This window comes from Salvelinus fontinalis, chromosome 22 (genome assembly GCF_029448725.1).
Source record: "Salvelinus fontinalis isolate EN_2023a chromosome 22, ASM2944872v1, whole genome shotgun sequence".
Lineage (NCBI taxonomy): Eukaryota > Metazoa > Chordata > Actinopteri > Salmoniformes > Salmonidae > Salvelinus > Salvelinus fontinalis.
The window spans coordinates 37,337,330-37,353,550 of record NC_074686.1 but is presented as its reverse complement, the minus strand read 5'-3'; the positions used below and the strand labels follow the sequence as shown (position 1 = coordinate 37,353,550).

The 16,221-nt window shown below is 41.1% G+C and overlaps 1 protein-coding gene across 1 annotated transcript; it reads left to right on the top strand.

Moving 5' to 3' along the window:
• The first annotated feature begins 7,970 nt into the window (after window positions 1–7,970).
• LOC129820283 (tumor necrosis factor-like) lies at window positions 7,971–11,152 on the top strand. The gene is made up of 4 exons (XM_055877345.1): window positions 7,971–8,364; window positions 8,882–8,909; window positions 9,582–9,641; window positions 10,414–11,152. The coding sequence occupies exons 1-4, from the start codon at window positions 8,191–8,193 to the stop codon at window positions 10,884–10,886; spliced, it is 735 nt and encodes a 244-aa protein (XP_055733320.1). The 5' UTR covers window positions 7,971–8,190; the 3' UTR covers window positions 10,887–11,152.
• The last annotated feature ends 5,069 nt before the right edge of the window (window positions 11,153–16,221 follow it).

Here is a 16,221-nt window from a genome sequence, read left to right as displayed (position 1 = left end):
AACTTTTAACAAGGCACACCTTGTTAAAGAGGTATTGACATGTTGAATGCACCGAGCTGTCTGTCTAAACTACTGGCACACAGCCCGGACACCCATGCATACCCCACAAGACATGCCACAAGAGGTCTCTTCACAGTCCCCAAGTCCAGAACAGTACTACACAGAGCCATGACTACATGTAACTCTATTTCTCATCAGGTAACTATACATTCACATGGATTTAGTACAGTAGATATGTGGTAGTGGTGGAGTAGGGGCCTGAAGGCACACAGTGTGTTGTGAAATCTGTGAGCTGTGAGCTGACAAGGTAAAAATCTGTCGTTCTGCCCCTGAACAAGGAAGTTAACCCACTGTTCCCCGGTAGGCTTTCATTGTAAATAAGAATTTGTTCTTAACTGACTTGCCTAGTTAATTAAATAAAAATTGAAACGCAATCCGGGTGACTTTATCACAAAGCTGGTTGAGAGAATGCCAAGAGTGTGCAACTGTCATCAAGGCAAACGGTGGCTACTCTGAAGTATATCAAATATAACATATATTTTGATTTATTTCACTTTTTTGGGGGGTTACTACATGATTCCATATGTGTTATTTCATTGTTTTGATGTCTTCACTATTATTCTACAATGTAGAAAATAGTAAAAATAAAGAAAAACCCTTGAATGAGTAGGTGTGTCCAATCTTTTGACTGATACTGTGTTTATAGTGCATTGGGTGCCATTTGTAGATGTCCAAGTAGAAATGGTGGAAATTATGATGACACAAAGCAATTCCACGATACCATGACACTAGCCAATGGATCTACAGTTTGAGCGGTGTGTGTGTGTGTGTGTGTGTGTGTGTGTGTGTGTGTGTGTGTGTGTGTGTGTGTGTGTGTGTGTGTGTGTGTGTGTGTGTGTGTGTGTGTGTGTGTGTGTGTGTGTGTGTGTGTGTGGTTTGTTTGTGTATCATCTTATTACTCATGCTGGATCAGTCATCATCAGGTGTATTGCACCTTGACAGGAAGTGCTGTAATTACAAAGCTTTAATGTGTTTTCTAGGGCTCTTAACTCTGTTGATCCACACAGCCCATACTTTAATAAATACTTATCTGTTGAGTGTCTGTTTACTAAATTGTTCACTTTGTGTGGTCTATCAGCTTCTTTTGGTTGTTGATGTGATCAAACAGTCTCATTTTATTTAGCCCGTTGAATGAATGACTCATGTAAATGAATATTAGTTTCTGTTTAGATTGTAGTTCTGGGATTTATATGGGATGTTTGTTTGTTATTTGTTTCCATAATGTGTGTGACATAATGTTGTCCCTTTCATTATTAGTATTAATCTATTCAAATATCCTGCCGCTGATACTAAGGAAGCGCTATAAATAGCCGTTCAGGCAAATCCCTGGAATGTCAACATGTCGTACAGTACACTGGATACAAATATACTCCCACGTGGCTCTGGAGTTGTTAACTAATGTTCATGACATCACCTACTTCCCAACCTCGCCTCGTGTGAGAAATCTGGGCTTCAGAGGCTAGTCAGACACTAACTCCACTTAGGGATATTATTGGTGAATCGGTAACATCCACACAGACTGAGTGAATGTGTTAAAAAATATATGTTCGTCCATTGATATATGTGAATGTACAGGGAACCCAGCTACATGTCGGTAAAGCTGTTACATCAGTGAAGGGTTACGTCTCCTCTTCTCTACCCCCAAGACATTCATTTAGATTCTGGTCCTATTACTGACAAAATGGATATCATTAATGCATTTAATCACCATTATATCTCTGCGGGCTTGATATTTGAATGTATTTCAAAGGCAGCTCTTGGAGAGAAAAAAAAGTAGTTTGTATGTAGACGGTGAAACTCTGTTGAACGATACTGAACATGCTAGGCAGGAGTTTCCTTTTTTGGAAATTCACAGATAAAGAAGTCCTGGATGCTTTGCTAAAATAAAAATTCCACAGGGGCTGATCATTTGGAGCCTGGTCTGCTTACGTGTGCAGCACCCCTTATTGCTGGCTCCGTAGCCCAAATTTTTGTTATTAATTATAACATTGTTATCAGGAATTATTCCAAAAGCATGGACATCTACATATGTGCTACCACTCCATAAGGGTGGGGATACAAATGATCTTGACAACTATCGGGGCGATAACAGCTTGATGACAGCTTTGCACACTCTTGGCATTCTCTCAACCAGTTTCATGATAAAGTCACCTGGATTGCATTTCAATTTTTATTTATTTAACTAGGCAAGTCAGTTAAGAAAGACTACCTTGTTTAGCTAAGATTCTTGAATCCTTGGTTAATGTGCTGCCTTATTCATTGACCTGTCAAAGGCATTATGCACTGTTGATCATTCTGTTTTGCTGAAGAAATTATCAAGAGTAGGCCTGGGATATACAGCCTGTTTATGGGTTTTAGAATTATCTTAGCGACAGAACTCAGGCCATCTTGATAGATGGGGTTAAATCTGAATTTCTTGAGATTTAAAAAGGTGTTCCTCAGGGTTTGATTTTGGGTCCATTATTGTTCACCTTGTATATTAATGACATAGGAAACACTGTTAATACTTGTACCATTCATGTCGATGCAGATGATACAGTTTTGTATTCCTGTACCACCTCAGTGCAGAAGGCCATTCGTGGACTTCAGCATAACTTTGATTCAATTCAGAAATCCCTTACAGATCTTAAATGAATGTTTTGTACAAGTAAAACCAAGCCCATGCTGTTCTCTAGGTCACGAAATGTTGACCCTGAGGACCTGCATATTTGCGTTTTATAAATGGAGCCCAAATGAAGCTTGTTTCTCAATATAAGTACCTAGGTGTCTGGATTGATGAAAGTTGTCCGTCGTAAACTGGAAGTCCTTCGTAACGCATATAAAAATCTGACTAAGAAAGTTAAGATCCAAGATTGTATTTTCATATCGAAATAAATCACACATTAGTATTAAAAATAGGAGAAAGATTGTTCAAACAACACTTCTCCCTGTATTGGATTTTGGTGATGTTGTTACCGTACACGCGGCAACCTCTGTTTTAAAACCCTTGGACACAGTCGACCATTCAGCTGTACGTTTTATCACCGGGGACAATTTTAAGACTCGTCATTGTAGTCTGTATAAAAAATGTAGGATGGACCTCTCTGTCTGTGAGAAGAGAGCTGTATTCTGTTTGATTTATCTACAAAGCAACGTGACATAACCTCCCTCTCTATATGTAACATCATTAATTAAGATATTAAGTTTTCCTGCAATTCTGAACCGTTTCTTAACAGGCGGAATCAATATTTATGAACAGAACACAACAATCTGTCTTACCTTTGCCACAATAAATTATATAGAAAACATGTTTTGATGACTAGATTACTAATCTACTCCCTTCCTTGAAAATCACACCCCCAATAACAAATAGACAGGTCTGAAACCCTACCAAACCTCTGACTCATAAACATCGTGCCCCATTCCCTTAAAACCCCACCTACAGTGATCGATTGACAGGCCAAACTGTTAAGAATGTGGCCAGGATAAACGCATGACAACAATGAAGAAACATCATTGAAAATGGAAGGAATAATATTGTTTTACCCAATAAGAATTTAAATTGTGTACTTGTAGGTTAAGGAAAAAGCATTATTAAATTGCAAACTAAGTTTTTTTTTTTTTTTTTTGTCACAAATAATGCAATCACAGTAAAGTAGTACAATTACAAATGTGAATTTTATTTATCTTTTAACAATTTTCTTTCTCAGTATGGCAGTGTTATCTGGTAGGACATTGAACTAGAACTGTCAACTGGAGTTTTGCATTTCAATTTGGTCACAGATTATGTTCATATAAAAACAACATTGCATACGTATTAATTTATTAATTTATAATTATCATTATGAAATTAGCATTTTTGGGGGGGAAAGCTATATATATACACTGCTATATATATACACTATATACACTTTTGAATGCTGGCGGTGCTCTCACTCTAGTGGTAGCATGAGACGGAGTCTACAACCCACACAAGTGGCTCAGGTAGTGCAGTTCATCCAGGATGGCACATCAATGCGAACTGTGGCAAAAAGGTTTGCTGTGTCTGTCAGCGTAGTGTCCAGAGCATGGAGGCGCTACCAGGAGACAGGCCAGTACATCAGGAGACGTGGAGGAGGCCGTAGGAGGGCAACAACCCAGCAGCAGGACCGCTACCTCCGCCTTTGTGCAAGGAGGTGCACTGCCAGCGCCCTGCAAAATGACCTCCAGCAGGCCACAAATGTCAGTGTTGCTTCCTAAGTGGACAGTTTGATTTCACAGAAGTGTGATTGACTTGGAGTTGCATTGTGTTGTTTAAGTGTTCCCTTTATTTTTTTGAGCAGTGTATATGAAAAGCCAACTGACATTTATTCCTGATTATTATTTGACCATGCTTGTCATTTATGAACATTTTGAACATCTTGGCCATGTCCTGTTATAATCTCCACCCGGCACAGCCAGAAGAGGACTGGCCACCCCTCATAGCCTGGTTCCTCTCTAGGTTTCTTCCTAGGTTTTGGCCTTTCTAGGGAGTTTTTCCTAGCTACCGTGCTTCTACACCTGCATTGCTTGCTGTTTGGGGTTTTAGGCTGGGTTTCTGTACAGCACTTCGAGATATTAGCTGATGTACGAAGGGTTATATAAAATAAACTTGATTGATTGATTGATATATATCCATAAATTACAGCCCAAACTCTGCAATTAAAATAATAAAATGTAGCTCTGGTAATATGGGTTATATTTGAAGTTTGGGCAGAGGTCTTCAACCTTGTCTTTCATAAGAGTTACTTCATACTAAAACCTTTTTTTGCAAGCTACTCATATAGGCTACAGCCTGCATATGTTGTTATTGTGTAGGCCTTGGTTAATGGAAACAAAGAACAGCACTGTCTGCATGCATAATGTATTTGCGTTTTGGTTCTTAAAAATCACACAGTTTGAACAAAAATCATTTGACTGTTGCCTTGAGAATCTTGTCTTTTTAAGATATGAGAAGAAAAGAAAAACGTTTTGGATTTGGACAAATCTGTAGACTGCAGTTACAGGACTAGGCGACTATAAAAAAGTTTCTGCATATTTGACAACAAATCATGAAGAAACAGACTAATCATGAAAAGTATGAGGAATAACAAAAGTGTAGTCTCAGCAAGCGCACTACTTGACCGTGCCCCTTCATCGCAAACATTTGTGTCAACGTTTTTATTTACTTATTATTAACTTGACTCAGCAGCATACATTTTTGATAAAATGAGAGTAGAAATGCCTTATTTGGCCGATAGTACTTACCGAGCAAAGCAGAGCTGTTTTATCGAGGTACAAATATCCTGTCGTTTTTATTTTTGCACAGAGACACATACAGACACAGCTTGGCTGCGTTGCGAAGCGAAGCGGCTACGTTACGCTCTCATATAAGGAACAGCCAGGACTGTTACTTTTGTAACTGAATGAAAATATTTTTTAACAATATGATTTAACCGATTAATCTTCGGAAAATATATGGCAAAAATGCAGAATGGTGTTGAATGCTTGTTAACAGTTTGGGGAGAAAAATTATTTCATAGATTTAATGATGCAATATTAGGCCTACAGAATATTTCTCAGTATCTAGTTGCAAGCTACTAATTGACAGCCCGCGAGCTACCGGACATGCAGGTTTCTGCAAAGGTACACCCTTCGGTAGGCTGATAGAAGGCTACGCGTAAGAGATTGCGAAACAACGAAGCCTAGTCAGACTGTGCCCGCCGTGCTCATGGTTCTTACAGGCAAAGTGAAATTACAATGATTTTGCTTGTGGTGCGTGCCGCTCAAATGATATGCAGTGGTATAAAGTAACTAAGTATAAAATACTTTGAAGTACTTTTTTGGGGGGGTGGGGCTTCTTTGATTTACTATTTATATTTTTGACAACTTGTACGTTTACTCCACTACATTCCTAAAGAAAATCTGTACTTTTTACACCATGCATTTTCCGTAACGCTCAGAAGTACTCGTTACATTTAGAATGCTCAGGCAGGACAGCAATATGGTGCAATTCACACATCTATCAATATAATGCGTTGTCATCCCTACTGCCTCTGATATGTTGGACTCACTGAACATAAAACACTGCATTTGTAAATGATGTCTGAGTGTTGGAGTGTGCCCCTTGCTGTCCATACGTTTAAAAAATAAAGAAAATGGTGTCTTCTGATTTGGAATGTGATGTATAGTATTTACTTTTAATTTGTATTTTTACTCAAGACAGTTGAGTACTTTTTCCACCACTTTTTTTATGTATGTTTATTTTACCTTTATTTAACTAGTCAGTTAGGAAAAAATTCTTATTTATAATGGCGGCCTACCGGGGAACAGTGGGTTAACTGCTTTGTTCAGGGGCAGAACCACACATTTTTACCTTGTCATCTCGGGGATTCGATCCAGCAACCTTTTTGGGTTACTAGCCCAACGCTCTAACTACTAGGCTACCTGCTGGTTACTGGCCCAACGCTCTAACCACTAGGCTACCTGCTGGTTACTGGCCCAACGCTCTAACCACTAGGCTACCTGCCGACCAAATATGGACTCCGTACATCCTACTGAATGGTCAACGATTGTGTTTTATCATAGTAAAGCTACATTTCTTAATACTTTTTATTACTTATGTTTCCCCTATACAAAGGTACACATAACACATTGTTGCACTATTACATTAACAATAAGTATCTCTCAACGCATTGCATACGTTTGCATTAATGCAATGGGGAAATTAACTTTGGGAAAATAAGAGGCTGAAATATTTAGAGAGGGGGGGGGAGATGGGGTACTCCCCCCCTCCCTCCCTGTATGCTTGGCCTATTTTAAAGAGATGGAAGGAATTAGAGAGGGGGGGGGGAAGATGGGGTACTCCCCCCCTCCCTCCCTGTATGCTTGGCCCCCCCTCCCTCCCTGTATGCTTGGCCCCCCCTCCCTCCCTGTATGCTTGGCCTATTTTAAAGAGATGGAAGGAAAGAAGTGTCAGTTATACCATTACAGATAGCAGCCATGACACATCTCTTTGGGCCCATATTTGGCAAATGAGGATGTTTGTTTGTGAGAATGTATAGTGCCAATGTAACTTTAACGTACAAGTGTGCTTTAGCATAGCAGTGATGATGTCGCTTTACCATGAACATAAATGCACAACATTTACTTTTATCCTTCAGATAAAAAACAGCATCATACTAACTGCTATCCCCTTTACGGGAAGTAAAATTATACCACAACGTCGTCTTGTCGCCCAATAGACTCCTCTGTCCTTCAAACCAGCCACCAGTGATGATACTAATGGACATGCAAAAGTAGAAAACACGTCGATATATAGCAAATAAGTTGAGTGAAAAGCAGAACATTTAAAGGCCAAGAAAGAAAGAAACTCAACAACAACAAAAAATCCCGTAGAGACGAAAGTAAAGTTGATTAAGGAACAGAGTAAAGATGAAGTGAGAGAGAGGGAGAGAGTGAGACAGGGGTGTGTGTGTGTGTGTGTGTGTGTGTGTGTGTGTGTGTGTGTGTGTGTGTGTGTGTGTGTGTGTGTGTGTGTGTGTGTGTGTGTGTGTGTGTGTGTGTGTGTGTGTGTGTGTGTGTGTGTGTGTCTGTGTGTCTGTGTGTCTGTGTGTCTGTGTGTCTGTGTGTCTGTGTGTCTGTGTGTCTGTGTCTGTGTCTGTGTCTGTGTCTGTGTCTGTGTGTGTGTGTGTGTGTGTGTGTGTAAGTGGTCAGGTGTTTCATTTAATTTTGTTTATTAGGGTATCCATCAACTGTTGCATACAGCAGCTCATCTTCCTGTGTGTGGGTTTCAATACCTTTCTCAATTGTGAAAAAAACACAGGTCCCTCCAGCCATTACCCATGCCTCCTCCTCCTCCTCCATAATTCTGTTCCCTTGCTAGCCTCCACTGAGTGACATCACTGGAGTTTCCCTTGGCAGCTAGATGTATATAACAGCAGCACTGGGAGTATTAGTCAATCAATCAGCAGGCCTGTCACTACCTACTACCTTCAAAACACAGTCAACCTCTAATACCACCGTGGGAGTTTAGCTACTGAAGTTATTCTAAGTTTACAAACTTGTGTACCTATCGCAAAGAGCTTGATTGACATTGGATCTCCAGGCTTCTCTTGGATACTAAGGACTTTGACGGAAGCTTTCAACTATACGATGGAAGGTGATTGCAGCAGAGTGATGGTAGACGTGGAGAGTGGCCCTGTGTACCCAACAACGACCGTGACCCTGGTACGGGACAAGTCCACACACCGGCGGAGGCTGTGTGGTGCCCTGCTGGCCCTTGCACTGTGTGTCTCAGCTGCGCTTTTCATTACCTGGCCCGCCAAGGTAAGAACATACAGGCAATTTTATCTTATCATTAATTATTAGTGGCATAATGGCTAGTTAAATCGATAAGGGAACTGGGTTATTTTTTGATGAGCTGATATCAAGTGTGTTCCATCAGCAATTTGATAAATAAACTTTGAAGTTGAACTTAGATCCTGATTGAAACTACTGTATATCTCTGTAAATTTACATGTACTTTTACTTACCTTCTGTATATCACTTTATATCTATATATCTATATAGTCTATATATCTACATATCTATTTATCTACATATCTATATGTCTACATATCTATGTGTATATATATATATATATATACGATGGAAGGTGATTGCAGCAGAGTGATGTATATATATATATATATATATATATATATATATATATATATATATATATATATATCTATCACCATGAATCTCTGTAAATCTCTGTATATCTCCGGTGTAGCGTCAATGTGAAACCGATCACAGGACTAACTTTTGGATTTTTCTCCATGTCTCTTTTCCTCTAACTCAGAAACAAGATCACGTCGAGGAAGTTGGTGGTGAGTTGGTTTCCTTTTCTTCTGTCAGGTTCTGTGTGTTCTACTGCTGGTAGTAATGGTGTTATAATATTGAATATATACTGATGGTAGTAATGGTGTTATAATATGAAATATATACTGCTACTCCTTCTACTGCTGCTAGTAATGGTGTTATAATATTGAATATATACTGCTGCTCCTTCTACTGCTGCTAGTAATGGTGTTATAATATTGAATATATACTGCTGCTAGTAAGGGTGTTATAATATTGAATATATACTGCTGGTAGTAATGGTGTTATAATATTGAATATATACTGCTGCTCCCTTGACAAAGGAAGTATTCTAAAATAGCATCCTCTTCCTGTTACAGTGCACTACTTATGACGGGAGCCCTATCGGCCCTGGTCAAAAGTAGTCCACTATATAGGGAATATAGAATGCCATTTGAGACAAAAACCTAAATGTGTAAGATAAACTCTCGCAGCAGTACGGAATTATATGGAGTTTAACGTGAGAGAATTCATCCTCAGAGACTCTCGCAGCAGTATGGAATTATATAGAGTTTAACGTGAGAGAATTCATCCTCAGAGACTCTCGCAGCAGTACGGCATTATATGGAGTTTAACGTGAGAGAATTCATCCTCAGAAGTGTATGTCAGTTTTCTAAATCTCTGTCTTCTTCCCTCTTCAGAACTTCAGCATACATTGAGACAACTCTCTGGAAACAGAAAGACTGCCATTCATTTAGAAGGTAAAATAACATTTTACAGTAATGTATACAATGTCTGCTTCCAAAGTGGAACCCTATTCCCTATATAGTGCACTAGTTTGACCAGAGCCCTATGGAACCCTATTCCCTATATAGTGCACTAGTTTGACCAGGGCCCTATGGCACCCTATTCCCTATATAGTGCACTAGTTTGACCAGAGCCCTATGGAACCCTATTCCCTATATAGTGCACTAGTTTGACCAGAGCCCTATGGAACCCTATTCCCTATATAGTGCACTAGTTTGACCAGAGCCTATATGTAAGGAATAGGGTGCTATTTGGATGAGGGAAGGTTACCTGACAGGATGCGCTATTAGAGTCATTTTTAACAGCACTGTAGAACTGGAATGAACTCGTCTGGTGAATAATCCGGATATATGCAATGTAAATGTGGTCTATGCAAATTGAAATGCACACTTGACCCTTGACTTTGAAATGGGATTAGAAGCTGAATCAAGCCCGTTTGACACACGGTGTAAGTCAAGACAAAAACCTTTCATCTCTTTTTGAACCTGCTCATTTACAGCTTGCCTCAATAGAGATGGTGTGTGGTGGTGCTCCTGCAATATCTACAGGCAATTATATTCATGTCCAACCACTCTGATTTTATTTATTTTTGGGGGTTAAAATGATTTGTACCAATTAAAAACAAATTAAAAGTACAAAGAACCCCAACGGAAATCACATACAAGTGTTACATGCATGTATTTATTTCCCATGTTAACCTCTCTCTCTCTCTCTCTTTTCTCCCAGGTGAATACAACTGCAGTGGAAAATACAAGACCACAGTGGAGTGGACAGAAGACGTAGGCCAGGGATTCTCACAGGGGAGTCTTAAACTCAACAACAACGAGATTGTGATCCCCCAGCAGGGCCTATACTTTGTCTATAGCCAGGTATCTTTTCACGTCAGCTGCAAGGCAGACCCCAAGCACCCTAACAACCAGAAGATGGTTCACCTGAGTAACATGGTCAAGCGCTGGTCCCCAAGCTACGGCAACAATGACAGCAAGAAGTACCAGACGCTGCTCAGCTCTGTACGCACCGTGTGTAAGAAGTCTTCCAACAGCGAGGAGAGCGAAGGAATGTGGTATAATGCCGTGTACATGGGAGCAGTGTTCAGCCTGGAGAAGGGAGATATGCTCCGGACAGACATCGAGACCAGGCTTCTGCCCCAACTGGAGAATGGTGATGGGAAGAACTTTTTTGGCGTGTTCGCCTTGTGAGACAGATAACAATGGCTGACGATAGAGAGGAATGCTACGTCCCAAATGCCACCCTTTGCCCTATACTTTAACTACGAGTGCACTATATAGGGAATAGGGCTCTGGTCTAAAGTAGTGCACTATATAGGGAATAGGGCTCTGGTCTAAAGTAGTGCACTATATAGGGAATAGGGCTCTGGTCTAAAGTAGTGCACTATATAGGGAATAGGGCTCTGGTCTAAAGTAGTGCACTATATAGGGAATAGGGCCCTGGTCTAAAGTAGTGCACTATATAGGTAATAGGGCTCTGGTCTAAAGTAGTGCACTATATAGGGAATAGGGCTCTGGTCTAAAGTAGTGCACTATATAGGGAATAGGGCTCTGGTCTAAAGTAGTGCACTATATAGGGAATAGGGTGCCATTTTGGGCGTAGCCTCAGTGTGAGTGAAAGGTTCATACAGTTGGAGGGAGTGGACAGCTAAATCCATGCAGAAGAAGAGGATAATGGAAGGTTACCTGATAGGAGTCAGGGCCGTTTCATCTACTGACGTTGACTGAGGTTAAAGCATTGTGTTGTTTCGTGTTAAAGCCAATGCATTATTTCTTTTCTTTGCTCTTCTGTCAAAGATTAGGAATTATAGCCTGGGTACCAGTCTGTTTGTGCCCTCATGCTACTTCTTGCCATGTAAAACATTGGCTTCCATGACAGTATGATGTAGGCAAGAGCACAAGCAGATCTGGAACCAGGCTAGAGAAATTATACCAATCTATCTAAACTGTAGCAGTTTATTTATATATACTTGGGGTTTATTGTATAACAAATGTGTTGCCATGGTGTTACCATGACAGTAAATTTCTATGATGCGAATGTTGAACTACCATCCACAGCACATAAACCAACCCACACTATATATAGATATATATATATATATATATATAGATATATATATATATATATATAATATATGTATATTCTACTATCTGAAGGAATTCTGACATACAGTATGATTCAGTGTATTTAAGCATTGTGAATGTGCCGCTACATCGGTCAAATGTCTCATATTGAGAAGTCAATGTAATTTCTAATTGTTTCTGAATTCATTATTTATTTCTATTTTATTAATATATTTATCATTATGTTTTAGTTAATTATACTTGAATTGTTGTCTGTATTTATTATTTATTATGAAACTTTATTTAACTAGGCAAGTCAGTTTAGAACAAACTCTTATTTACAATGACGGCCTACCCCGGCCAAACCCTCCCCTAACCCAGACGACACCGAGCTAATTGTGCTCCGCCAAATGTGGACTCCCAATCACAGACGGTTGTGATACAGCCTGGAATCGAACCAGGGTGCCTGTAGTGACGCCTCTAGCACTGAGATGCAGTGCCTTAGACCGCTGCCCACTCGGGAGGCCCTAAGGGTATATATTATAGAAATTGCTATTTAAATTACATTTGAAATTATTTATTTTTAATTGTTGTTGAATTGTTGTTATTTAATTGCCTTTTATATTTCTACATTTAATTGTATACATGTATTTATTTAACTACAGTAGTGTTGTTGAGTTGAATATCTCAATAAAATGCTAAAGAAAAAAAAAATGACAAAACATTTATGGTATGTGATTCAGTTCAGATCAGGTTCTTCTAAGATAGTCACTAATCTAGAGATTCTACTGCCACGCTTTTGTCCCCAGAAGAAAAGTGGTCTGATGACTACAGTGTAAGGGTCTTTAATGTATGCAGAAGGGGTTCTGAAAACATCACTGGAAAAACCTTCATAACAATAAGTGGTTCATATCATTTTGCATCAGGTCATGGTAGCTAATTCCACCAACAGGACTTTCTAAAAAAAATAGTTATCTCTTTGCTATCATGGAATGATTTGCATTTCTGTTGACCCTTATCTCAATTGAATTAGCATACATTTGCAAAGACACCTCTTACTAAAATAAACTCAGTGGGTGTTTCCATTGTGGTCAGTAGCATTTCCTCAACAGCAAATGTGGATAATCCCCTTCGTAATCAGGACCATGACTGCTGAGTGTCTGAGTGAGCAAACAGTGTGATCTACAGGGCTTCTACTGCTGGCCCCCACGCTTCTGCCCTCCTCCAAACCCTCAACACGTGGGTGGCAGGAAGGATTGGTGTGGTGGCTTTCCAAACGGCATTAGTCACTGTTAAATTACTCACAACTACTGCTACCTCTCACAGCTACGCTGCTGCTATAATGACTATTGATTTGATTCATTACTACCACTACGCTGCTGTTCATTGATTATTGATTACCATTAGTATCTATTTATCATGCTACTGGTCACTATTACTCCAGAGCCCCTGGTAGATCCAGGCAAGAGCCCCTGGTGGATCCAGGCAGAGCCCCTGGTGGATCCAGGCAGAGCCCCTGGTGGATCCAGGCAGAGCCCCTGGTGGATCCAGGCAGAGCCCCTGGTGGATCCAGGCAAGAGCCCCTGGTAGATCCAGGCAGAGCCCCTGGTAGATCCAGGCAGAGCCCCTGGTAGATCCAGGCAGAGCCCCTGGTGGATCCAGGCAAGAGCCCCTGGTGGATCCAGTCAGAGCCCCTGGTAGATCCAGGCAAGAGCCCCTAGAGCCCCTGGTGGATCCAGGCAAGAGCCCCTAGAGCCCCTGGTGGATCCAGGCAAGAGCCCCTAGAGCCCCTGGTGGATCCAGGCAAGAGCCCCTAGAGCCCCTGGTATATCCAGGCAGAGCCCCTGGTGGATCCAGGCAAGAGCCCTTGGTGGATCCAGGCAGAGCCCCTGGTAGATCCAGGCAAGAGCCCCTGGTGGATCCAGGCAGAGCCCCTGGTGGATCCAGGCAGAGCCCCTGGTAGATCCAGGCAGAGCCCCTGGTAGATCCAGTCCAGAGCCCCTGGTGGATCCAGTCCAGAGCCCCTGGTGGATCCAGTCCAGAGCCCCTGGTAGATCCAGGCAGAGCCACTGGTAGATCCAGGCAGAGCCCCTGGTAGATCCAGGTAGAGCCCCTGGTAGATCCAGTCCAGAGCCCCTGGTAGATCCAGGCAGAGCCCCTGACTCAGAGACAATCTGCATAAGAAGGAAGGAGTGGAAGACGGAAGGAAGAGTGGAAGAGGGTAGAACAGGTAAAAAGACAAGACTGTCAAGACACCGCCATTTAGGAGTGATGTTATTGATATCTCTGTCTGTCTGTCTGTCTGTCTGTCTGTCTGTGTGTGTGTCTGTGTGTGTGTGTGTGTGTGTGTGTGTGTGTGTGTGTGTGTGTGTGTGTGTGTGTGTGTGTGTGTGTGTGTGTGTGTGTGTGTGTGTGTGTGTGTTTGCGTGTGTGTGTGTGTGTGTGTGTGTGTGTGTGTGTGTGTGTGTGTGTGTGTGTGTTTGCGTGTGTGTGTGTGTGTGTGTGTGTGCGTTTGCGTGTGGGGGGATTTACTGGTCCAAAGGATTGTGATTCATGGTCTTTCATTTGACAGATTCTGTACTCTGAAAATATCCATTGATCCTCTGTATATTCTTCAAAGGGATAATATGGATTTATCGTAGAATGCAGACAATGAAATATTACGACTTAGAAACACCAGCCTGCACCCTTATTTGACTGGCTCTGCTACCAAAAAGCCCACAGAATTTATATGACATCTCATATACATCATCACATACATCATATTCAATTATATAACACAATGTCAATATTATGAAAAAAACAATGACTTTATTTTTAATATCATTGCTGTTGCATTTCACATCATCTCAAAATGTTAACCATCCTTATAGTACCGTATGAAAGTACAGTACCAGTACAGTACACACCTACTCATTCCGGGGTTTTTCTTTATTTTTTTACTATTTTCTAAATTGTAGAATAATAGTGAAGACATCAAAACTATGAAATAACACATACGGAATCATGTAGTAAACAAAAAAAGTGTTAAACAAATCAAAATAAATGTTATATTTGAGATTCTTCAATGTAGCCACCCTTTGCCTTGATGACACCTCTGCTGAGGACCGCCACAGGAAAGGAAGGCCCAGAGTTAACTCTACTGCAGAGGATAAGTTCATTAGAGTTACCAGCCTCAGAAATTGCAGCCCAAATAAATGCTTCACAGAGTTCATGTAACAGACACATCTCAACATCAACTGTTCAGACGAGACTGTGTGAATCAGGCCTTCATGGTCGAATTGCTGCAACGAAACCACTACTAAAGGACACAAATAAGAAGAAGAGACTTGCTTGGGCCAAGGAACACGAGCAATGGACATTAGACTGGTGGAAATCTGTCCTTTTGTCTGATGAGTCCAAATTTGAGATTTTTGGTTGCAACAGCTGTGTCTTTGTGAGATGCAGAGTAGGTGAACGGATGATCTCTACATGTGTGGTTCTCACTGTGAAGCATGGAGGAGGAGGTGTGATGTGTGGCGGTGCTTTGCTGGCAACACTGTCAGTGGTTTACAGTAATCCCTCGTTTATCGCGGGGGTTACGTTCCGAAAATGACCCGCGATAAGTGAAATCCGCGAAATAGATTTTTTTTTTTTTTTTTTTACAATTAGCAACTATTACATGTATACAAATACAGTGACTCACGTGTAGGCCGTTTCACTGCTCTTCAGACTGGGCCGCTGCATCCTGACTGCGCTCTGCAGTGTTCTCTTCTTCTGAAGCCCGCGGTGCAGGTGTGTTTGTTCGGGAGAAGAACATAGTGATAGGCAGCTGTTGTCGCTCTTTTTTCTTCTTTGCAAAAAGATCCTTGTACACCGACATGCCACCATCGATTACGTTGGAGAACTGTAATGAACGGCTCATCAAAGGGTCCCATTCCTCAGCTACTCGCTTAAGTTCAGTGGCCATTCGCACCATGGTTGCTAAGCGATGTACGTAAACATAACTGCACGAGACGACAAAATGATAGCACAATTCGTAGCATGTTTTGATACAAGAAGCGGGAGTGAGTTTTTAGCGAATCAGAATGCAGAGCACAATGCACCAAAAAAAAAAAAAAATGCATTATGAAAATCCGCGAAATAGCGAATCCGCGATAAGTGAACCGCGAAGTGGCGAGGGTACACTGTATTTAGAATTCAAGGCACACTTAACCAGCATGGTCACCACAGCATTTTGCAGTGATAATCCATCCCATCTGGTTTGGGCTTAGTGGGACTATCATTTGTTTTTCAATAGGACAATGACCCAACACACCTCCAGGCTGTTTAAGGGCTATTTAACCAAGAAGGAGAGTGATGGAGTGCTGCATCAGATGACCTGGCCTCCACAATCACCTGACCTCAACCCAAATGAGAGGATTTGGGATGAGTTGGACTGTAGAGTGAAGGAAGAGCAGCCAAGAAGTGCTCAGCATTTGTG